Here is a 24,050-nt window from a genome sequence, read left to right on the forward strand (position 1 = left end):
TCCACTAGATGAATATTGATGTGTTATTTTGTCTAAATCATTTGAAAAATAATAATAAAACATCGGCTCTATAAAAAGTAAGTGAAAACATATTAAAAAGTATTTTTTCTACTTAGGGTGTGACTGAATGTTTTTGTTGCAACGACTGAGGCACAGAACCTCAACAAATATTTAACAAAACGTATTGAACATAATCACACAATAGTAGTAAAATAGTAAAAAAAATAACATTTCATTTTTTTAATTATATTAAAGTTTGTGTAACTGTGAGTGTTGCAATTTTTCCGTAAATCCTTTTGTATTTGTTAAATTCTATCATTTGTATCTATCATTTCACATGCTGTGCATGTAGCCGTTTCTTTACATTAACGTATTTACTTTTCTTGGCTGTTCTTTAAAGTTTTCACAGTGGACTTGAAGATCAAACTACAAGTAAATCAGTTGCGAGGAAATCCCTTGTGTCTGGGTCCGTGTACTTTCCGTTCATTCAAATTTTAATTAAGTAACGCAAATCAAAGAACGAATTTCGGGCCAGATTGATTTTCATTTTTTAAACAAAAGTTGAACATACAATTTAATAGCATTTTTTAAATGTCTATAAAAATGATAAGAAAAAAGTTTTAGATCGCTAGAAATAACTCGGTTCACTTCTTGTGGTGAGAAAGAGTACTGCAGTTGTACATAGGTCTCTCTTTCTCTGCACTTGATCGATCTATCAGCAGCGACAATTCTTACTAATACATTTGATACATTGACTATAGAGAGTCATGCTTTATAAGAAATATTCATCTAAAGTTTAAATTGCTGATATGCTGAGGAACAACAACTCACAAGATTTTCTTGGACTCCAGTGTTTGTCTTATGTGTCTTGGCCTCTTTGATCTTTAAGGATCACCATAAGAACAAACAGAGGCTCAGTGTTGGCTAGTGCACATGCGTACGTTAATAGTTTGCAGATTTGAAAAAGTCTCCCGTTTTTTAATTTGGATCAACATTCATTGGATTCATTGATTGAGTTTTATCCAAAAAAGCATTTTTTAAACATCTGCAGTTTAGAAGCTGTATACCATCCACCTATGGACTGGTGAAGGGTTTGCCTGCCCTAACGAGACTTGTAGAAGTTACTTAAAATAATCTGGAAGTGAGGGGGCATGTTTCCAAATATTATAAATTACTAGTATCAGCTTGTAATGAATCACACAGATTACCAACTAAATGCATGGACAACGTATATTGGTCATATTTAGAAAAATGAGTGGAATGAAGCATGTTTTAAAGCTCAAACTCAAACAATCAGCACTAGAGAGAGATTATTACAATACAAGTGGCTCATGAGAATTTACATCCCTCCAGTCAAGCTCCACCATATGTCTGCCAATATCCCTAATACTTGTTCAAACTATATTGAGGAAAAAGGAACTCTAGTACACTGTTTATTGCACAGGGGGCATCAGGGAAACGTCCCTGTCCACTGCCCCGGCTAATGAGCCTGCAGCAAAAAAAAACTTGAGGTATGTGGTCAGGTTTAGGTCTAGCTCAGAGAAAAGGACGCCCTTGCAATGCACAGTCCACAACAAGCATCGTTGGATACGCGACAGGCTTAAGGCCAGCAGGAAGACCACTGTCCTGTAATATGTAATTGTAAGGGAAAGGGAAAGGAATTCCAAAATCTTTGGAAACCATATATGGACATGATTGAAGAAAGGAATACACAAATGGAGCATAATTATCTACCTGTCAGCTCAACCTCTTACCAACTTATCTCATCAAAGCCTCTGCCCCCTCCCTGTTAACCTTCATCGCTGGCATTATCCACTCATCCCTCCCCACTTGTTCAGTCCCACCATTCCCCTAAACATTTCTGCCATTACACCAAACTTGCAGAAAGTTCTTGAAAAAGTAGTTGTATCCCAAATCCCCTCCCTACTCCCACTGGTCACATTCCATTGTTAGGCAGATGACACTCTGACCTATGTGACTTCCCCAGGCCAAACAATAGCAAAACTTTGTTCCACTCCCTGGTAACAATTTACTGTACTCTGGTCTCCCCCTCAAATCCCTCCGTAAAATTTACCTGGTATAAAATGTTGCTGCCAGGATCACCAAGACACCTTCTTACAATCAATTCTCTTCAGTTCTCCAACAACCTCACTGACTCACAGTCACCCTCTGTATCAATTATAAAATCATCCACTTGACTTTTAAAGCCTACATAACTTTGCCCCACCATACCTGACCGATCTCAACCTCATAAACACTACCTGCCGGACACTTAGATCATTCTACTCCATTAGCCCCACCATCCCACCTGCTAATATGGCCACCTAGAGTCCAGAGCCTTCAGCTGCTCTGAATCAGAATCAGAATCAGAAAACCTTTATTAGTCCCGCGAGGGGAAATTCGGTTGCCTCCCGACTCTGGAACTCCCTCCCACTAGACATCCGTAACATCAACATAGTCATTGTTTTAAAACTAACTTGAAACTAACTTAAAAAACAAGTTTTATTCTGGCGTTCACTGTGATTCATGTTTTGAACATTTCATGTTTTGAAAAACATTTTTAAACTTGTTATACCTCTCTGAACTCTCTTGCCTGAGGTTACCAAGGGCTCAGGCTGCCTCGTGGCCTGTGGTTAATTGTCCATAGACGCCGGTTAAAGCAACCAAAATAACAATCACAGAGACACAGGTTGGTAACTGCTTATCCCACTCAGCAGTGGTCCAGGTTAGCCAGCATATATGCCACTCTTGAACGTTCTGTTCCTCTCGAGCGCTTCAAGGACAAGGCTTGCTGCTGTGTTCCCTAAGCCACATTTGAGACCACAAGAAATAGCAATGCTGAAGCTCTGTAGCAGCTGTGGCCGCTGACAATCGAGAGGTGCAGCTTTTAGTTTCAGTTTTGTAGTCGGAAAGACAATTTCATGTTGACTGATCCTCAGAAGAGCCTACTTTAAAAGGCCATGGCTGTGGCCTATTGTTTGAAAGACCTTTGTCCTCCATAGAGACTTTTGGTACCAGTTTGATATTGTTAAATCAGTGTACACAGATGCAAATTTGACATTGTGATTGCTTCTATTATACCAATATCTGTGTAGATTTTCGAATGGATTTCTTGTCAGACTAGGGGGCCGCTGTCTTTTACTATCACTAGTTTGTGTCTGTGTCAGGTGATGCTTTTGAGAGTCAGTTATGTGATGATGTCAGACGCTGAAAAACACAAAGTTATTTTTGAAAGATTTTTTATTAGTGAATTAAACTTCAACTCAACGATTGAAGGGCATATACAACACAAAATATTAACAAAGAGCTCTTTGTCTATCATTTTCCATGCATCCTTTCGTTTTTCACTTCCTGGTCTGACGATGCACTTGACTTTCACTCCAACGTATTGCCCAAGCTACAAAAACTTTTAAGTGACAGTGATAGTAAAAGGGATCACCAAATAAATAGTTACCCTAACCCTATGTGCATTTGCACTTGGTGGGTCGCTGCCTCCTTCTCAAGGTGCTCCAAAAGTCAGATCATAACGCAATGTCGCTAGAGGTTACTTTTAAGACCTTCTCATATCTTTCACATTAACAAGTGATATCTGACGTTGTGTGTTTGACATTGAAATCTTTATGCTTTCAGTCCTTAATGTGGATTCTAATTTTGCTTTAACTGTTTTGTTTTTTATTGTCATCACTAAATGATCAACATGGCTCTGCCGACTGCTTTGTCCTCACCAAGCCAATAATGTTTTTTCCAATGTTAGCTGCATTAGAGAATTCTCATTTTTTACTCATTGTTGAATTGCTAGAATCTGTTTTTCCTTTCTCCACTGTAGTCTTACTGCAACTGTAAAGTGTCTTGAGATAACTTTGTTATGATAAGACACTTTAAATAAAATTGAATTGAATTTATATTCTTTGGCTATATCAGCCGCTCGGACATCAGACCTTAGTGGAGACAAATTCAGGAGCAGATGTCCAGCGCCCATCATCCATACCTGGATTAGTCTCCACGACAACCATCCCCCTGAAGAAGGTCATTTAGTGTGGATAGATAAACAGTCACGTGGTTGTATGTGTGCACACTTGTATGCAAACACCTTTGTTTGTGTCTCCAGGTGCATTTACTGACTATTCAAATAGCTGTAGCTCATAGTGACCCCCCCACCCCCATCCCCACCCTCCCACCTCCAAAACCAGATCAGACTTAACATGAGCTGCTCAAGCATACACAAGAACACAAACTTTGACTAAAGCAGACTTTGTCTGTTTTTGTTGAGTTTTTATGACGTGTTGATTCAATTTAATTAATGTTTTAAGTTATAAAAAAACTTATTATACTGTTAAATAAAAAGTTAAATTGTTTTTAACAGTGGTTGAAGAATGTATATAGTGTATTATGTCAGAGATATCAGTTATTCAGTAATAGTTTTTGTTACAGTAATGTGAAAGAACTCAGGCGGCGAGAATGTTTTATTGGTTCGTTTCAGTCGTTGTGGTTGTGGTAGAAAAAAAAACAGCAGCGTTGGTACGTTCTTAGTACTTAGTATTTTGTAACTACTTAATACTAGTTATCACTAATAATATTCACACAGTATTAATAGTTTCCGTTGTATTGTATTATCATTATTATTATTGTCATTGTTAGTTTATTAGTCACTAGTTGTAGCAGTGTTATGAGAAGCAGTGAAAGTAATACCATGTACCGTATATTACCTAATAGGCCGTCAAATATATTTTAACAACAAGGTTCAACTCGTAGAGTATTTACCCATAACGTCCGTTTTGAAACCTGAATGCTAGGTATAGCTGTGGCTTTGGTTCTCAAGATCCACCACTAGATGTCAGCAATGATGTTGGTATCCGGGAACGTCCTTTACAATATTATTTTGGTTTTTTTTAGATCTTTTAAATCTTTTATTTAATTTATGTCATATGATATAATATGATGTGATGTGATGTGATGTGATGTGATGTGATGTGATGTGATGTGATGTGATGTGATGTGATGTGATGTGATGATGTGATGTGATGTGATGTGATGTGATGTGATGTGATGTGGTGTGATGTGATGTAATGTAATGTAATTTAATTTAATGTGATATTTTTGGATATTTTTGAGAGCTCATGAATTGTATCGGATATAAATGGCAATGGGGTTCCTATTCACCAATTTTACACATCTGACTCTCGATATTTGGTCTTTTGTGGCACATAATGAGGTCAGTTATGTATTTTTGAAGAAAATATTCCACATTGCTAAGAGTTTACTTACAGTTTAAATGCATGTTCCCTTCAAGTATACCTTTGTACTGCATATGTATGTGTATGAGTGCATAACCTCCCAAAAATATGTGCATTACCCATAGCACCAAGAAAAGTGTTGTGTCATTCTATTGCCATTGTTTTGCCCTGGCTTGTTTTACTGCTTGCTGCAGCTGGCATTGTGATGACTCTGTCTTTCTGGGGATCTAAGCACAATGGTGGTCCGGTGCCTCCACAAAGACCCGGACTTATGCTCTCCTTTCAGTCGGATGATCAGCTGCTGAGTCTGCAAGGCAACATGGCATTTGCTGTGGCTCTGTTCTAGGGGGACCCAGCCCTATAAAAACACAAGTGATAGTTTCTGGCCCGACATTGATTATCTCTACCACATCACTCCTCCGTGTAAGTATATTGAAATGAGCAAGATAATAGTTATCTAAAACTATATTACTACAAGAGAAGTGTTATATATACAAGTAGATGAGAAGGGAACATTTCTTACATGTGGTAAAAATGGAAATGAATCAGTAGTTCACATTTTAAATGGAGCAGTGATATTGTAATAATGCACTTTAGAACTTTGGATATAAATGTTTTAAATCAAAACCCTATCTACCTCAGCAGAAAAAACAAGATTGGTAAAGATGAACACCCAACAGCTGGATCAGATGGGTCAATTCAAGATCACAGTTTGGGAGGAGGAGAACTTTCAAGGCAAGCGCTGTGAGTTTTTGCTGGAATGCCAGAACATCATGGAGAGGGGTTTCAACAAGATCCGCTCCATCAAGGTGGAAAATGGACCGTGAGTAAAATATCTATCCTGCTTAGTTATGTTGACCTATATGATGAAATCAGTTGGTTTGAGTTTCGACTGGTAGTTAGAGGCAGATGGGGTAGAGCAGTAACTTTGTTCATTTATTTTCTTCCGCTTATTGATTTATTGGGTCAAAGTAGGCAAGGCAGCTCAGGACAAGTGACTGGGGACATCCTGAATAGCTGAATAGCTCTCCAGTCCAGAACGCACTTACACAGTTCTTAATCAACCTCTGTATTTTTGGGGGAATATTAGGGGAAACCAGAGTGTAGAGTTAACGAAAATACAAACTCCAAAGAGAAAAACGGTGCCTCAAGTGAGAAGTGAACAGTTATAAGTGTGCATTAAATCCACGCAAAAATATTACACCACAATCTTTGAAACTCAATTGGCTGATAATTCTAAACAGCTTTTGTGATCAGCTGCTAAAAGTGAGAATTTCATTCCTTTGATGTCAAGTTTGCATACAGCATTTCTTTCTTTACCAGCCAGACCAATGAACTTAAACTAGGAAAATTTTGAGAATACTCTGTGTCTTTTTGGAGTTACAGGCAGAACTGTGTGTCCATGTGATGATCGTGAACAACGCCCACTTTTCTTCGTCCTTCATGTCTGTGAAGACACATTTAAAAAGCATGCTAGCATTTTATCTTCTGCAACGAACAATTAAAAAAATATAGACTTGATTACTTTTCAAACTGTCGAAGCTACAATAAATGAGGGCCATTACAGATGAGTATTATGGATGAATTATGTCTTTTTGTTGTGTGACAGGTAAAAGTTGGCTCAGGTCGTGACCGTTTTATTCACATTCTTTTCTCGAAAAGGAAAATTGTAATTTCCCCACAAACAAAATGGGATTTTTTTTTATAGACAAACATATTTCATTGGAAAGAAGAATGAAATTATTCAGGCTTTACATGTATTATATACAAACACAATAAACGTTTAAACCTTTAGATTTAAGGATGTTTAAAATAGTTAAAGTAAATGTGTTCAATATGTCCACTTGGTGTCTTTACATTTTATTGTCTTACATAAAGGCCAACATCTATCTGTCATTGTTATTCCAATGTCCTATCTCTTGCAAATGACACATTGGGTAAAGAAATGCTGAGTTAATTTAAATTTAAAATGATGTATTGTTGTCATGTACGTTGGCTTTGCAACCAGGCGTGACCTGCTGTTGTGCCGCTGTACCCGTCTGAAGGCACTGAGACAGATCGGCTGAGTGATGGATGATTAGATAAAAGAAGACGAGTGAGAGAGAGAGCAGAATTTGTTATCTGCTGTGTGCTCTGACTGAGAGCACACAGCCTCGTTGGAGGCTAAGGCCTGTGCCACAATAAAGCATTTACGTCTACTTTTCTAAATAAGCTTTTCAATGGAATATTTTACTTGTAGTAGTGTTTTTTTAAATAGGGGTGGAAACAAGCGGGTCAAGGTTATAGCACTTACTACTATTTCACTGATCTACGTACTTAAAATGTGATATGTTTTATTATATAAAAATATTAGAAAAACTGTGCTATCTGCTTGTCCTAAAAAAATACAGATTTTTAATTTTAAATATCACCACTCTCACAACTCTATGTCCATGTGGATATATGCTGTAAATCACTTTTAATTTGTTGATTCATTATATTCTTTCTTGTCATTCAATAGTTGGGTCGGATACGAGTACCCAGAGTTCCAGGGACAGCAGTTTATCCTTGAGAAGGGAGACTACCCTCGCTTTGATGCCTGGAGTGGAAATAGCAGCTACAGAACAGAACACCTTCTCTCCTTCAGACCCATCAAGTGTGCTGTAAGTCAATATATTCAAGACCAAATACGCTACTACATCTCACCTATTCTATTCAACAGAACCACAGTGACAGCAAAGTAACCCTCTACGAGTGTGAGGATTTCCAAGGCCGTAAGTTTGAGATGTGCGATGACTTTCCCTCCCTACAGGCCATGGGCTGGCTTAGCAAGGAGGTGCCGTCTATCAAAGTGAACTCTGGAGCGTAAGTTTTTATTCTATTTCATATTTAGCATATTATGATGCTGCTTAACAGAACCAGAGCAACAGTTTTTCTTTGCTTTTTTTCTAAAGCTGGGTGGCCTATCAGTTCCCTGGCTATCGTGGCTACCAATACATCCTTGAGAGAGACAGACATCAAGGCGAGTACAGAAACTACAATGACTTCAGCACCCAGGCTCACACCAACCAAGTGCAGTCCATCCGCAGGATCCAGCAGTAGAAACTCCTCCATGATTAACTTTTCCCTCACCTTGAACTGGGATTCAGGGCCACCACATGACATCGGCTGGATAGACTCTCTCCATCTCTCTGTGGCTCTACCTGTATATGGCTACTTACCTGCACACGTATGTGCTTAAAAAAAGGAATTAAAGATGTTTCTTTAAAACATGACTGATGAGTTTGATCTATTTCAATGTAATTCATCATTATACAATTCATTCATTATGACACCAATTTTCTACCACAAGCTCTGTCTCTGTCAAACCTTTGAAATACTATGCCTTTTTCTTCCAAGCAGACTTCCATATTATTTTAAAGTAATAGATGTAAAAACCATCACTTTGAATGTGTTTTTGTATACACTTTAGTATATAAAATAAGTATAGTTAACTAGCCTACATTGTATGTATAAGGTGTTTTACTTAAATGTTTAATAAGATGTTTTTTCATGAAACATACAGGGAAAATCAGAGACACAGCAACACATAAATACAAATTATAATGAAAACATATGGGAGATGAACGTGTTGTGACTGGACGAGTGAGGGAAATCACATAATTTAAAACAAAGCAACATACAGTGCAAAATCATGCATCAAAGTAAAGCCTTTATTCTTGGATTAACGGATACAGAAACTCAAATTTGCGCACAGCTTTAGGTTAGGTTTAGGGTTAGGTGAAGCCTCCCGAAGAGATAACTGATGGCTCAGGCCATTCAGAATTTCCTTCTTGATGAGGGCTGCATATGACACCCTACCAACTCATGTGAACCTCTGGAGATGGGGTGTGAGAGATGACCCAACGTGCAAGCTCTGTCGGAAAAAACGGACAATAGCACTCGTCTTATCAGGAAGTATCATTATTCTATCCCAAGCAGACTCCTTTAGTGTCAGATTTACAAGTGTATAAACCCAAAAGTGCATTCTTCACACATATATGAGGTTAAAATATATGTATATGATTTAATTAATAATTTCTCAACAAGTCTATATTAAATTGTTGTGATATATTGTGGGATATTAGTCTACATCCTCTGTATTAGGGGTCTCTTTGAGGACCGGTTTGGAGACCCCTGCTCTAGATCTATGGCAGTCATCGATTGTGGATAAATATATTTTGATTTAAAGGTTCATAAACCTGTCATCATTGAAATTGACATAAGAGTCATAGCGTAAATATTATGTTTTAATTATCAATTTATTTAAAGTTATTTATTTAAAATCTTTAACCTACCATATTTAAAGATCTGAGACCTTTCAATTGGCAGAAAATCTAAATTTGTTTTAAACAATCAATGGCTATGGAAAAAGATGAATGAACTAATAAACTATTTCAAAAGGATTAGCAATCGTGTATTTTAACAGTAAAGAGTATGGCCATGATACTAATGGATTACAAGGATGACGCAACTGATTCAATGCTCCTAATATGAAAGCCTACGTTTATTTCCTCTATTAAATGGCGTTTGGGGAGTTTACCGTAAAGTTTAGCAAGAACTCTCGAGATTTAAGTGACCGCGTTAGACAAGTGGTGCTGAAGTGAAGATAGACCCGCCTTTTGTTACTTCTGGTTGGTGGAACTCATGTGTTGTTCTCGGTATTATCTTGATCTTTAAAGTGTATATACTTTTTTGAGTATTGTTTTGTTTGTTTAAGCGCTTTGTGACCCTGGTCTGGAAAAGCGCTATATAAATAAATATTACTTACTTACTTACTTAATATTGTGTCAGGACTTCTGTGATTGGCTAGATTAAGATAAAACTGAGTATTAAATGAGTCAATATAAGCAAATAATATACAAGCAAATAATATTTTATTTAAGGCCAAAATATATATTTTAAATATTCTATTGTATTTTTCTTAGTCAATACGGGACGCATACTTATATTTCTAAATACGGGACGATAACGTTTTTCAAGGGATGGTTGGCAACCCTAATTGTAGAGCAGGAAAGTTGGCAACACCAACTCACAGGAAAGTGGCCACTTGTCATCCCATTCTTCAAAGAGGTAGCAAAGCCAGCTGGATTCCAATAAAACCAACCATGGTTGTATCCGATGGATGTAGAGGGCAGAGGTCTCCCACCCCAATCAGCCTAGAAGTTGTTGACAACAGTGGGAGTGACAGGAAGTGAGAGGAGTAAGGCAGTACAGAGGGGGGACGCAGAAGAGAGATCCTCCTGTTGGAATTGGGGACTTCATCTTATGAAAAAAGCTTGACACATTCCTAAGACTACTATACTGGGCCCCCATTAACACCCAGGGCTAACAGGGGGCGAACTCAACAATGACAAAACATCACCTGCATTCAGATCCTAGGGCCATTCTAATTAACCAGTTGTTACCAAGCAGACAGGTTTCTCAGAAGAAGCCAACCTTATAAGGTCCTCAAAATGGAAAACACTCTAAGCTGCTCTTTGGAGCATGAGCACAAACAACAGTCATTATCCATCACCCCAGTTGTAGTGAGGCTACCCTTTTGTCAATGTATTTTATTGGGCCTTGCCAGTTGTTGGACCAAAAATTAGATCAATACAACATTATTTCATAAAAAATGAAGTGAAACAGATGCAATGAAACAATATCACCTGGTAAATTTACGGACACAGGCGAGGGCTGGTATACTTTCATTGCAGAGTCACCAGGCATATAACCATAAATATTTGAATAATTGATTATCTGCAAATCTTTATTTTAAATGGCCTTGATGGATAACATGAATGTGATATTTATCCTCTTAATATCTCTGTTTAATAATTTAGATTTATTTAAATTTGTATTATTGTTAGTTTCAATGTATGATGAATATATTCAAAACAGAAACAAAACAGAAAATTAACCATTAACATAATGGATAAAACGAATTTGTCTTAGATTCTAAAGGTAGCTTTCTTGCATGACACCACACTGTTTATCTAACCTACACACACTTGTTGGATCCTGGAGTGTGTTTACCTCCAGTCACAATGCTCCTTGCTGTCCAGGACGTACGATTCCGTGATCCACACCCACAAGTCGCTGGCAAGCCTACACCCAAAAGAACAGGATATTATAATAAACGTGTAGCTGTGCACACACACCTTTCACAAATATACATTCCTTCACAGACAGATTAAAGCAGCTTCTCCAAAGCTCAGACTGGAGTGGCTGCTGAAGGTGTAAGGCGTAACTTAAGGCACACACTTCACATCCAGGTGAGTCTTTCTAAGGCCTTTCAGGGGATAGAAGGTGAAACTTAATACTATTTTCCAAAATGAAGACATGAAGCTACTGTTTGTGTGCAGGTTTATCACTGTTTATAACCATCTATTCTACTTGTACTATGGATCCAGTCCAGCTTTCTAGGCTTGTTTTAAGTTGCCTGCGACTGATACATGGACACAGGCAGCTAAAGCAAGTCTGGGACGTCAGGGACACTCTCTACAGCCCGAAACACTCTACAGCCCGAAGCACACTCTACAGCCCGAAACAATATTCTGTTGAGCCATCTTCCTGATCATTTAGTTCTTCATAGTTATACAAGATTCAAGTGCCTAATCTATGATTTGAAAAAAGATAAAACGTTTAGTTTTCTTTTAATTTAATGACAAAATAATTTATCTTCCTTTGTTACAAATGTAAGGACTCAATATTCATATGTAAATCCGTATGGATACATTGCACAATTCTATCTGTAATTAAGTGTATTCTTATCTCAGGAAGGGGGAATATTTAATGCTTTACTGTGAATTCATTGATGACAAATTATGTTTTACGTTGAATGTATATTTCAACTGAAAATCACCTTGTTTTTTTAGTGTGTTTGAAAGCAGTTCTTAATGATAGCATTCCACTTTTATTTCTTATCCTTGTCTAATAGGTATGCAGAGACGTTAATATGGACTGGGGCCCGCTTCTGCTTGCACTATGTGCGTGTGCGTTTGCGCGCGCATGTGTGCGTTGTTGCGTCTTTATGTGATGAATAAAAATGTACTCCTCCCAAGGCTCGCTTGTTTATCATGTTTCAGGTTCATTGCCTTGTTTAATTCTTTGTATTTTAAAGATGAAGAAAGCATAATAAGGATAAAACAATGCAATAAAAGTAAGTGTAAATATTATTCATTATTCAGAGGAAAAATGGCAGACCATGCAAAACAAATTGACTGGATTCCTTTTTCAACAAAAAATACAACTGTCCCTTTAGACAGGAATAGGTAAAATTATCTTTTTTAATTATAATTTAATCCTACTCAATTGTGACCTTTAACATGTTAAACTTTAACAAACATCATAATTGCGATTCCGAAATAGTCTCTGTATATGTTTTCTGTACTTTCTTCATACCAATACAATACAGCTAATTAATAGTTCAATTTCCTATTTTTGTATAAAAAAAAATGCAGACAATAAACTCACGCCATTTTTCAGATTTGCTGATTCAATGTAAAAATGCTGATGAAGAAGATTTAGATATGTCCATGTGCTTTATAACTGTTGTTTGGCCAAACTCAATTAGATAGATAGATAGATAGATAGATAGATAGATAGATAGATAGATAGATAGATAGATAGATAGATAGATAGATAGATAGATAGATAGATAGATAAAGTTTATTGACTGATGATTTATTGATTGAATTACTTAACCAACCTCATTTTAATTGTGTTATCATTACTCAACTAGGAATAAACATTTAGTTAGTTTGTAAACTACAATTATATATAAAAACATAGCGAAATCCAAAACGAGTTTAGTTGATGACGACTTTTGTGCTGGTATATTTATTTAACATCTTCAACATGACTGTACTCAGAAGGTTGGAGGGGAGAAACGTCTTTTCGACTCGTGCGCGCTGACGCGTGTTTTAGTGCAAACATTATTTTCAACATAAAATGGCCGTGTTGTTTGTCCAGAGGTAAATAGGCGGAAAAGTGTGCAGGATCTGAACTGGTTTCCATGTCAAACACTTCAATTCACCATAGAAACTCAGATCTTAACGCAGCAACTTTATTAAACTGTGATGGCGGATTGATAAGGGCTCAATTTCGATCGGCCTCTTTTTATTGTGGGCACCGGGCGGACTGACAGAGGTAAATTGCTCTTTTAATTAAAGCAATGCAGCAGGGGAAATTGCTGTCTGAATATTGTCTCAGAGATGTGGACCACTGACAGTTGCCTGGAAACTCGTTATCTGTCCACTCACATTTATTCCAGATCACAGTTATGAGATAAAGTTTAATAAAAATCTTTTCCTGCGCCACCAAATGAAAGCCAAGTCTGAATGAAGCAGTGAGCACAATGAGACAGGAGACTGAAGGAAACCTCATGTTCAACATGTATCTCCCAGGTTTGTTCTCAGAAAGAAACATTTTTCTTCATTCATCTTTTTAGCTCGTGTTCGATGGGTGTATGCGTCAAAATGCACCACAAAACAGCATCGTTCATCCTTTTCAATCTGGAAGCGTGTCTGCTCTTTTGTCGGAAATCGGAAATCCTTTTTCCTGAACGCGTTTCCTGGAGGAATGACGGGGAGATCCAGCACCAGAGCCTCACTCATGGACACGCATTTTGGTTTTTAACTCTCCTGAACCACACGCCAGAAACCTTCTTTATTTTCACATTTTTTTCAATATTTGAAAAATACTTTCAAATATTTCTTTTAATTTCCTAATGCTTAACCAATGTTCATTTTTAATGATTGTGATTGGACATTTTTTGGCTACAACAACGAAAAAACGTTTTATTTAATTTACAGATCCATCCGATAATCTGTTGAAAGAAAGCAAGGGAGCGTCATGGGGCCCGATCAACAGCGGGGTTCAGAAAGGTAAGAACGAGGAAATTGTATCTCCCATTTTGTGATATCCGTAAATATGTTTTTTATTTTATTTTGTAAAGACGACTTGCTGTAACACATAAAATATGTAATGCTTATTACGTAGGATATATACGTTCCTGGTTTTTACTTTATAGTCGCGCTTTTCCATTTATCTCAAATTCAATTGCAAACCATATGCGCTGTGGTTCCAAACCTTTTATTCCTTTTATCTAATTCGTGTTATGTTATTGTGTACAATCGCTCCTAAGTAGTATATCATTAGAAATGAACACCCAAATCAAATTAATATAATGTCTCGCTTATATTACTAAATTTAATAAATACAATTTAAAAATTAAGAAAACCACAACCAGTCTTATGGGAAATAAATAGTGTGAAATACGGCTCCCTTTCAGGTCATTTAAACACATCCAAACATTCCGTATTGCCGAAAAAAAACCAAACAATTATGACAATAATAATAATGCTTACGCATGCAAACGTAACCTTTATTTTTCTTTGAAACAATAACCTAAAGCTATTTATTATTTTACGTGATGTTTATTAAAAACTATTTTGAATTCGTCCTTTTGTCTCGCTCCGGTCGAGGTCCCTTTCAACATGGTGTGTTTCCAGGCAGCGGTCAGATCCAGCTGTGGCAGTTCCTGCTCGAGCTGCTCTCGGACAGCGCCAACATCTCCTGCATCGCCTGGGAAGGAACCAACGGCGAGTTCAAGCTGATCGACCCGGACGAGGTGGCCCGGCGGTGGGGGGAACGGAAGAGCAAACCCAACATGAACTACGACAAACTGAGCCGAGCCTTGCGGTACTATTACGACAAGAACATCATGACCAAAGTCCACGGGAAGCGGTACGCGTACAAGTTCGACTTCCACGGCCTGGCCCAGGTGTGCCAGCCGTCCACCACGGAACAGGCGATCTATAAGTTCCAGGGAAACTTCTCCCCGATACCTTTTGCTGGGATTTCCAAACTCAACCTGGTGGCTCCCGGAGTCGGGCCGTCCGGGTTCTCCTACTGGCCCGGTTCTCCGCCGGCGGCCCTGTATCACACCCACAACCTGCAGCCTCCGGGGGCTTTCGGCGCCGTGTCCCCCTCCCACATCAGCTGTGTCAACAACATCAACAGTCTGAGCAACATCAGCAACCATTATACATGACTGGAGGCCGCGAGCTCACGTTACACACCAAACAGGCTCTGAGGTTGATCTGTAACGTTGGCTTTAAATATCCTTCAAACACATCCAACCTAGTTTTGTCGTTAAATATAATTCAAGGCAACAGACCCTGTTATAGTTCACTTATAAATGTACGTTCTAACGACACAACCCGCGCGATAGTAAAACGCAAACGATTACCGTAAAGTCATTTGAAGACGAATGGCCTCACCTGGTGGCCACACCCGGTCTGTGCCATCATATGACCCGATTCTCCGCCCGAAGGCGCAACTAAACGTCTCGTTTATTAACAGTTCAACCGCCACGTCGATTCAAAAGCGATTGCGTTTTTTTGGCCAAAGGACATAGAATTTATGTATTTGTATTTATTTATGTTAAAAAGAGGAGCTGCTTTCCCATTTGGAATTCAGAAACATTGTTTTACAAAATAATTCGTGTTTTTTTTTATTGTAATTTTATCATTTTGTATAATCTTTCCGGACTCCACCTCCTTTTTATTTGCGTCACTCAGACAGCAGTTGGAAGTGAACTGTTGAATATTGGAGGATCTTGTGTGATTGTTTATTGCAAAGTGATACAAGATTAGTTTGTCCATGAGACCACCCATCTTAGAATGACGAATCATTCATTAAGATCTGTCATTAATGGATGTAATTAATAAAACGTTTTTATTGACATATAATGAAAAAATTGTCAGTTACTAAAGTAATGTATTGTATTGAACAGATGCAGTTCTAGTCGTTTGCTTCTGCTGTGCTGGACTAGTGTCGCCGCAACCTTCAGTTTCGATCCGCAGGGTTGAACATTTCTCTGTTCTTTTGTCTAAATAATTAGAACATAAAACATTATATATTTATTTTTTCTATAAAGTGCCGTTAACACGTAAAAAAACAAACCAGTATTATATCATTCACCAGACCAATTATTGTCCACCTCAGGGTGTGACTGACCATTATTTACACCCGACAAATCAAGACCCAACACACACAAAAAGACAAATTGGAAAAATAAACATTGATATTACAGTTAAAATGTTTTTAATACGATTAAAAATGATAAAAATATAAAATATATTAGTATTATGTCAAAATGCAATGTATTGTTATTTTAACGCAAAATATATTTAACCTTAAAGTCTTTTTTTCAAATGTTCACCGGCGATAGAAGTAGGTTTGGCTGCAAATAATAGGTACGGTTTGTGCTTGATTTTAAACACCTGTATTATTTATGTGTGTCTGACTCAAAACCAGTGTACATACATCTGCATGTATATGTAAAACAGACAATAAAGGTGTAAAAAAAAAACGGTGCATGAACCCTGACAATGTTAATTGATAAGATATGAGAGTATTTGTTTCCCAGGACAAAGAAGAGGGAAAAGGGGGGGGGGGGTAGTAATAGATTAGTGGGGATTAAACAAAAGGCAATGGTAAAAATGTAAAAGGAAAACAAATATATAGTATAGTATAGTATAGTATAGTATAGTATAGTATAGTATAGTATAGTATAGTATAGTATAGTATAGTACAGTAGTGTCTCTATAGGGAGAATGTGGCAACAAAGCAGGGGTGGGCATTCTGTTCCTCAAGGGGGTGCAGGTTTTTCCTTCAACCATCGAGCATGAACAGTTTTACCAATGAGGTTTTAGCTGAAACAAGCGACATCAGACTGACAATTAACTGATTATTCCCTTAAGACACCTGATCTAAAAGAGTCTTCTTGATAGGTTGAAACAAAACCTGAGTCCACTGCGGCCCTTTGTGGAACAATTTGCCCACCCCTTTATTAATGTGTCAGACCATAAATACTCAAATTTATGAAGAGACCAAGATGAGGTAACAGATCACAGTCTACTACACTGTACACTGTAGTATGTATATGATCAATGTAGCAAGATTTAAGTTTATTTGAAATCAGTCTGAACATAGCAGATGCAGGATTGCAAGAATGCCTTATAAATTAGTTGTAAATGCAATCATCACAATACTATGAATAAACAAACTAAAATAACAAATACAACAATCACTATAATCATTAACATCATCATCCCACATTTAACCCCTTGTCTATAGAGGAAATGGGACTTAAATAAACATTGAAGGATGATGATAATGCACAAGATATGTAAACTTTCCTTAAAGACAAAAAGGTGAATGACATGACCTGTAAATAATGAAGCTCTACATTCATTATAAAAAATTAATATGCGGTTTAAACGACACACTGCTCAGATAGTTGGAGCCAGAATGATGAAGAGTATTGTAAGTGCATACTTCTGAGACTACAAACCGTAGGTTGTTTAACAAAGTTTTCAAGTGTTTAATGTTTTCATAATTCCACATTTTTTCCAAAGAATTTCTGTTCCCTCAGCTCAGTGCCAATCCTATGCTTTTTTGCCTTATTGTCGTGTATCTCAAAGCCAAAGCCAGAGTTGTCATTTTAGAAAACGAGTTTCTTAAAATATTGCGTAATTGCACCTCATACACGCGCCGTGAACTTTGTGCAATGTGCTGGTTGACCGCCAGAGACCGCTCATGTTCTGAGATGCAACTAATGTGTTGATTTGATTGTCTCTTAAATTGATCTTGGACCTCTATTGTTCTCAATCTGTGTCAGCTTGCACAAAACTCTCTTTTAACTGAAATTTTAACATTAGAAAATGCATCACGTTGAGAGACATACTGCATCTTGGAGAGAAAAACTTCCTAATTTAAAACATGTGAGAGTTTGTTTTTGACTTTTGTTGCCCTTTAACAATAAACTGCATCTGAAACCTAACACAGTCTGGCACAAAATCATGGCTGTAAAATAAATAAATAAAAATAAGAATTAATTTATAAATGAATATGAAATTATTTTATACAATCAAAAAAAGGTTTCCCTTGTTTGTTAAATATGTCTTTTTGGTAGCACAAAAAAAAACAATATCAAATCACTTTTAAACCAAGACAGAAGTAAGTTCCATTGTATTCACGTTTATTTGTGGGTTTCATTTGCGATTAAAAAGTTTTAGAATATACTTAGATGAGATTGATTTCACTGCATTGTTAATACTTAGCGTTTATTCTAACCTAAACATTTTTTTCTTCACATTTTGCAATGCAAATGAAAAACAACTCTTATTTGCCAGAGAAATATTTCAATGCCTTGCAGATTCGATTTATGTTTCTTATGTAAAACATTTGTACTGTGTTAACCCTTAACGTGTTCCTTCCCTTGTATGCTGTCTTTAACCTGGTGTTTCCTGGAATTAGTTGGGTGAGGAAATATAACACTCTGGAGCAGCAGGGACACCTAACTAGGATTATTTCTATTTGCTGTCCTCCTGCTCCATAAACTGCAGCTACAGCTAATCTCTTAAACTAGATTACTGGAGCGACGACTGAAGAAGCGTTGTGTGTGCGGTTTTGGTTCATGTACAGCAGGCGAGGCTAGCTTGGACTAAAGCATGAAAATGTTTACCTCTCAAAAGCAATAATACATTTCAAATGCATGTGTGCCAAGTTGTAAAGATGCTAGTACTGACATGACACCAAAGCAAAACTGCATAGTGTTGACACAACAATATGCATGGTTTTATTTCTGCCTGCTTCCTCAATGCCATCATCTCTTCATAAGATTCCATTTTCATTCAAATATTGGACTACAATAATTGGTTTATATTATGTACTATTGATTTGTTTATGACCAAGTTCCTTTTAAAAAAAAAGTTTGTTCATTACTACTTGAACAACTATTATTATCAACTACTGTAACTATTGAGATACTTGTTTTATATCTCTTGATTTATAGTATCGTAGGTAATTGAAGATGGCATCATTAACTTTAAGATTAGGAACATCTTGTCCATGTGCCAAAAAACACAGTTATTCCTTGCTAGACAATTGAGGCTGACAGAGAAACTAGTTGATTGCAAAGCCTGGTCTTACATGTGTCCAGTTTCTGTATTAATACTGATAATCCTGGAGCTAGGGAGGAAAACACCCACTAAGTTTATGATCAAAGAAGAGGGGTAAAGACTGTTGCTAAGCAGCAACAATAGGAGTAACACATTAGTGGCAACAAGCAAGTGACTCAAATCCTGTGAAAAATTCACTCTTGTTATGCCATGAGAACGTTTACATTTTATTTGAGAAAAACAAGTGAAGATCATTACAGATGTGATCTCCTCACACACATGACAAAACAACATATTCATTGTGCCAACAACAACTGTCATACGTTTCCAAATATTCAACACTAGTCTGGTCTTGTGAGGAAGATTTGCAGGTATATTGAAGATCTACATCAACTCTGCTGACTCACTCATATGTTTCAAATGTTGAAGTCTTCCTCTCCAAAATTCAGTAAGTCCCTCATAATGTCTATGTTTTGTAGTTATTACTTTATAAAGTTCTCCCCCATCTAAAATCTTTGAAAACGAGAGGTTACGAGAGTGTGGCCCATTATGAGTTTCACTCCTCCTGCCAGCTGTAATATTGTCTAGCTTTGTTCATAAAATGAGTCCCTTGGTAGTGGAGAGCTGAGGATTGGTGAATCTAAAGCTTGATGCTTGACCAATCACCGCCGGGCAGTTATGGTTTTGGTAAACAAGATTCCAAATTGAAGTGTTTTCAGTGAGTTTTCAGTAAGCACATTTTGCAATGTGAATATTTCAGTTGACAAACGTTTGCTATCATGGAGTTTGAGAGCGTGGAGTGCAATATTAGTTGTTGTAAGTGAATAGAAATGAGTAGGTGTCAATGGAATGTCTCAAAAGACACATCACTCAAGACAAGTATTGTGCTCCAATTAAGTCCACACTCAGCAGCAGACATTCACAGTGTCAAACTCTTACACAATTTCTAGCTGTCACTTTGGCAATGCTGCAAAAATACATGCAGGAAACAGACTGGCTGGCAGTTAGAGATAGAGGCCTGTGCTGAAGAGTCTTCCTGAGAGAAGACTAATGCTGCACCGGAAGGTTGTTACGTAAGTCTGTTGCATGAATCACAGTTACAGCAGAGGCTTGAGGAGGAGGCATGGATGACATAATACTGAGTGTTTAACAAGCTAGTATCATCGTTTAAAAAAAACCCAAACAGACACAACTCATTGTTGTTTGAGAAGCAGATGGCTGTTTTATTGTTAATATATCTTGTCCTTGAGTCCCTAAGTTCTTCTTTTTACATTTTTTTTATTAACGTTGAGTTTTTTCTCATGAAACAGCTAGGGTTGGACTCATGTCATTTGAATATACCAAGAACATAACAGAAAGCCACAGATAAATGATTTAGTGCTACATCCGCTTGTTGTTATCTATGTCTTTCTCAACATCTCTTTTCCATCATTTGTATGTTTTTTCTCCCGCCGTGCTCTGCAAATAGACACCACGCTGCCGAGGAAAGGATAGACTGAAGTAAAGAGAGAGAATCACTCACCGTTAAGAGACTGCAGCGGATTCCACCCAATCAAATGAAAGAACTGTCTGGCTAAAATGGGCTTATTCATAAAAATTATATATATATTTTTTATTTTAACCTATATGTGTATATTTTTTATGTAATTTTAAATATACAATTTAACATCAGTATATATATATTTTCAAACATTTTTTATTTATTTATTTTCACATCTGTTTTTTACATCCTTTCAAATATACATTTCAAGTTTGTTTTTACACATATTTCTAAACATATATATTCAACCTCTGTGTATATTTAAACATATTTTTAAATATATATTTTAACAACTGTCAATGTTTTTTTTTTCTTTGACTTATCACACAAGCATGAACAATCAGAGGGGGAACAATCTACACGATCATTACCCTCAAGAAATCAATCAGATGCTAGAAAATAACATTTGTTGCGACTATGGCAAGCAAGAAAGAAGATGTTTTTATGTTTTAAACATTTATTTCACCTTGCTCACCACAACCAATGAGCCAATTTATTGATATGTATACACAAAACTGTGTGGTATCACTTGGTCCTGATCACACACTAGTTGTACTTGAACATGAAGAAAAAGTGTACAAAAGGTGGACATGTAGAAAAACAATTTTAACAATGAATGCAAACTGAAGCGCTGTTGAACATAACCAGTACATGTCCATTATTGTAAACCTCTGTGCAGAAATATCAACAGTTTGTTCACATGTGCAAAATAAGCAGTTTTACATTCCACTCAAAGCATGGGTTCACGACACAACACAGCCAAAAAACTGATAAGGCCCTATAAGCTTGATTCAATTCAAATAAAAATAAATTTAATCACATGCTCATGTAAACGGTATTACAATAGGCCAAAAAAACCCTGCAATTGTTGGCACTTTAAAGTTTTTCCGAATACTTAATTTAGTAAATGTATATTTCCACAGTACAATGAGTAACAAAGGTTACATTGATATTTGTATTAAGCTTTACATATTTACAACTGAAAGGAATCATTGCGTACGTCACAATAAAGTTCAAATCTAACATATATTGAGCATTAATGAGTGCATTGAATCTCACTGCAAAGCTTAATTAAAAATTCAGAAATTCTGTTAAAATTCATTAGCATTATATTAAAGTCTACTTCTTCCACATATGCAGCTGTGCTGAAATGACCGAGGGTCATATGATGACCACTGTCTTGATCCTTTGAAGTCAATGTGACATTGAATTGTTAAAACATTCCTCAGTGCGTGACAAATTAATGTCAGTTGCATCAATATTGTTATATTTTACCGTAGACTTCAAGTGTGATGCATTTTCCCAACAACTTTAATGGGAAGTCTTCATGTATTTTTCTCTCATATATTTCTAAATTCTACTCTTTTAGACATCGAAAATATATTTATTCTTGTGGCATTGAACATGTGCTTCATTTATTGAAACAAAAATGTATTTATTTGTATAAGCATGAAAAAGCTTTCTTGTTTATTTCTCCATTTTTGTAAAGTGAAGTCACTCATGCTTTACCCCTGCATTCCCCATTCATCTTAAAAGTAGTTATACTTTAACGCGTTCACTTTTTTTGCAATACATAAATAACCGATTGTTCTCTTGTTGTATAATACGTAAGTGTCTCATTTATTTCCAAATGTAATACATGTATATGATGCTTCCTTTAGAAAGCCAAATAATAGAACTTTAAATATAGTGTTCCAAATCCTCATATACGTCTTTGTTTTCCAAATACTGCATTTTAATTAGTAGGTAAGAAACTGGAACAGCAGGCCCAATAGAAAATGGGAGAAATCCACTTCTGTGACGTCGATACACGCTGCATCGGTCAGTACCTTGGATAGCTCCCACACCGCGCACACACTCGCACCATGACTGAAAAGAGGACAATGAATCATCTGCATGCACTTGTGAAATCTCAAGCCGCCCAATTGTTTCTCACAGACACCCTGTTTGGCCTCGTACATTCTGATAAAACACCGTTTGGTGCTTGAAATGACATTTTAAAAGAGCCCACGCTGCCGTAGTGGTCAGCGGTCCAGGTTGTTCTCGCTGGTGTCTCGCTGGTTCTTCAGGTCCTGAAAGACCTCGGTGAAAAAATGCGGGTCTGCATTCAGCTGCAGCATCTTGGTACTCATCCTGCTGATGATGCCGAGGGACGTCTCCCAAAACACCTCCTTGTTCGCCTCGATCATAAAGGGTTTGAGGGGATAGGAGATCTCGTTGCCCATGTAAGAGTACGCCAGGTACAGACAGGTCTGGAAGGTTCCCTGGAGCTCTGCAGAACTGCCGATGCTCTCTTCTATCGTGTCCTCACACAGCAGGTACACGAAGACGACGTTGGCTGGTGTGATGAATCCCTGATCCTGCCAGCCCTGCAGCAGAAGAGTCCGGTCGATGTTCCGGAACCACAGGATGACCTCCCCGCTGTTGAGCTCCTTCAGTTTACAGCACCTGCGACATATGAAATCCCCCAAACACCGCAGCAGCTCCCCGGTGGACGCCTGGATCACGATACGTCGGGGAGACACCAGAGACACGCTGCTCGACTGTTTCTGCACGGAGGACAGACGGGTCTTCTGGGTCGGCACCGTGGGCACCGGGACCGGAATGGGGGCCTTTGGGAGCTTTTTCTCCTCGGTCTTCCTGACGTTCTCATGGTTTAGATGATCCACCTGGCTGGACGGCAGGCTGGGCAGGGGGTTCGGGGTCACCTTTTTGGCGTTCTTTTTGGCCGAACTAGCCACCAGCTTCTTCCAGGAGAGAGACACGAACATAGAATGTCGTTTGAGGCTCTTGTCGTTTTTGGGTGCGCATCCCGCCACCTCCGCCTCTATCGCCTTCTTTGTCGCAGGAGAGATGGAGAGGACGGTGCCCATGTCTGCAGAGGAAAGGGTATCGAACTCAGATGTGATGTAAAAGAAAAAAAGATCTCATTTACGCAGTGGCCACCAGACGCGAAGGAGGACGAGGCTGACCTGTATTCCTGCAGACGCGCTGGCTGGATGCAGTCTCGAAGATTAATGTTGCTGTAAATCCCTTCTCTGAGCGAACCAGCCTGTGACCGACATCCTGTCTGACCAACGAGAGGAGATGGCAGGGATCCAATCAGTAGGCTTCGATTTCGTCAGTCATTGATAACGCGGACCGTAAGGCCCGCCCACATTCCGTTAAACCCCGCTCATTTCTCAGATACTTTGGTACCTGCTGCGGGCTTACCTTCCTTCCCTCTGGGAAAGTTAAGTTACGTAAATCTAGGCCAATAATAACCAACCGACCAGACAAAGCCTTATCCTGTGATAAAAGAGA

General features: G+C 37.8%; 3 protein-coding genes across 3 annotated transcripts; 2 read left to right on the forward strand and 1 right to left on the reverse strand.

Moving 5' to 3' along the window:
• Window positions 1-5,899: 5,899 nt before the first annotated feature.
• Window positions 5,900-8,342, forward strand: cryba2b (crystallin, beta A2b). The gene is made up of 4 exons (XM_087803736.1): window positions 5,900-6,057; window positions 7,735-7,876; window positions 7,936-8,078; window positions 8,168-8,342. The coding sequence occupies exons 1-4, from the start codon at window positions 5,900-5,902 to the stop codon at window positions 8,313-8,315; spliced, it is 591 nt and encodes a 196-aa protein (XP_087659862.1). The 3' UTR covers window positions 8,316-8,342.
• A 4,691-nt stretch (window positions 8,343-13,033) lies between these two features.
• On the forward strand, window positions 13,034-16,529 carry fev (FEV transcription factor, ETS family member). The gene is made up of 3 exons (XM_087803916.1): window positions 13,034-13,642; window positions 14,051-14,122; window positions 14,750-16,529. The coding sequence occupies exons 1-3, from the start codon at window positions 13,594-13,596 to the stop codon at window positions 15,289-15,291; spliced, it is 663 nt and encodes a 220-aa protein (XP_087660042.1). The 5' UTR covers window positions 13,034-13,593; the 3' UTR covers window positions 15,292-16,529.
• A 4,657-nt stretch (window positions 16,530-21,186) lies between these two features.
• On the reverse strand, window positions 21,187-23,799 carry cdk5r2b (cyclin dependent kinase 5, regulatory subunit 2b (p39)). Its single transcript, XM_087804674.1, has 2 exons — window positions 23,720-23,799; window positions 21,187-23,622 (listed from the first exon to the last, which is right to left on the reverse strand). Exon 2 carries the CDS (start codon window positions 23,618-23,620, stop codon window positions 22,772-22,774), a length of 849 nt encoding a protein of 282 aa, XP_087660800.1. The 5' UTR covers window positions 23,621-23,622; window positions 23,720-23,799; the 3' UTR covers window positions 21,187-22,771.
• Window positions 23,800-24,050: the final 251 nt, after the last annotated feature.

The sequence above is a fragment of the Callionymus lyra genome, chromosome 12 (genome assembly GCF_982586985.1).
Source record: "Callionymus lyra chromosome 12, fCalLyr1.hap1.1, whole genome shotgun sequence".
Lineage (NCBI taxonomy): Eukaryota > Metazoa > Chordata > Actinopteri > Syngnathiformes > Callionymidae > Callionymus > Callionymus lyra.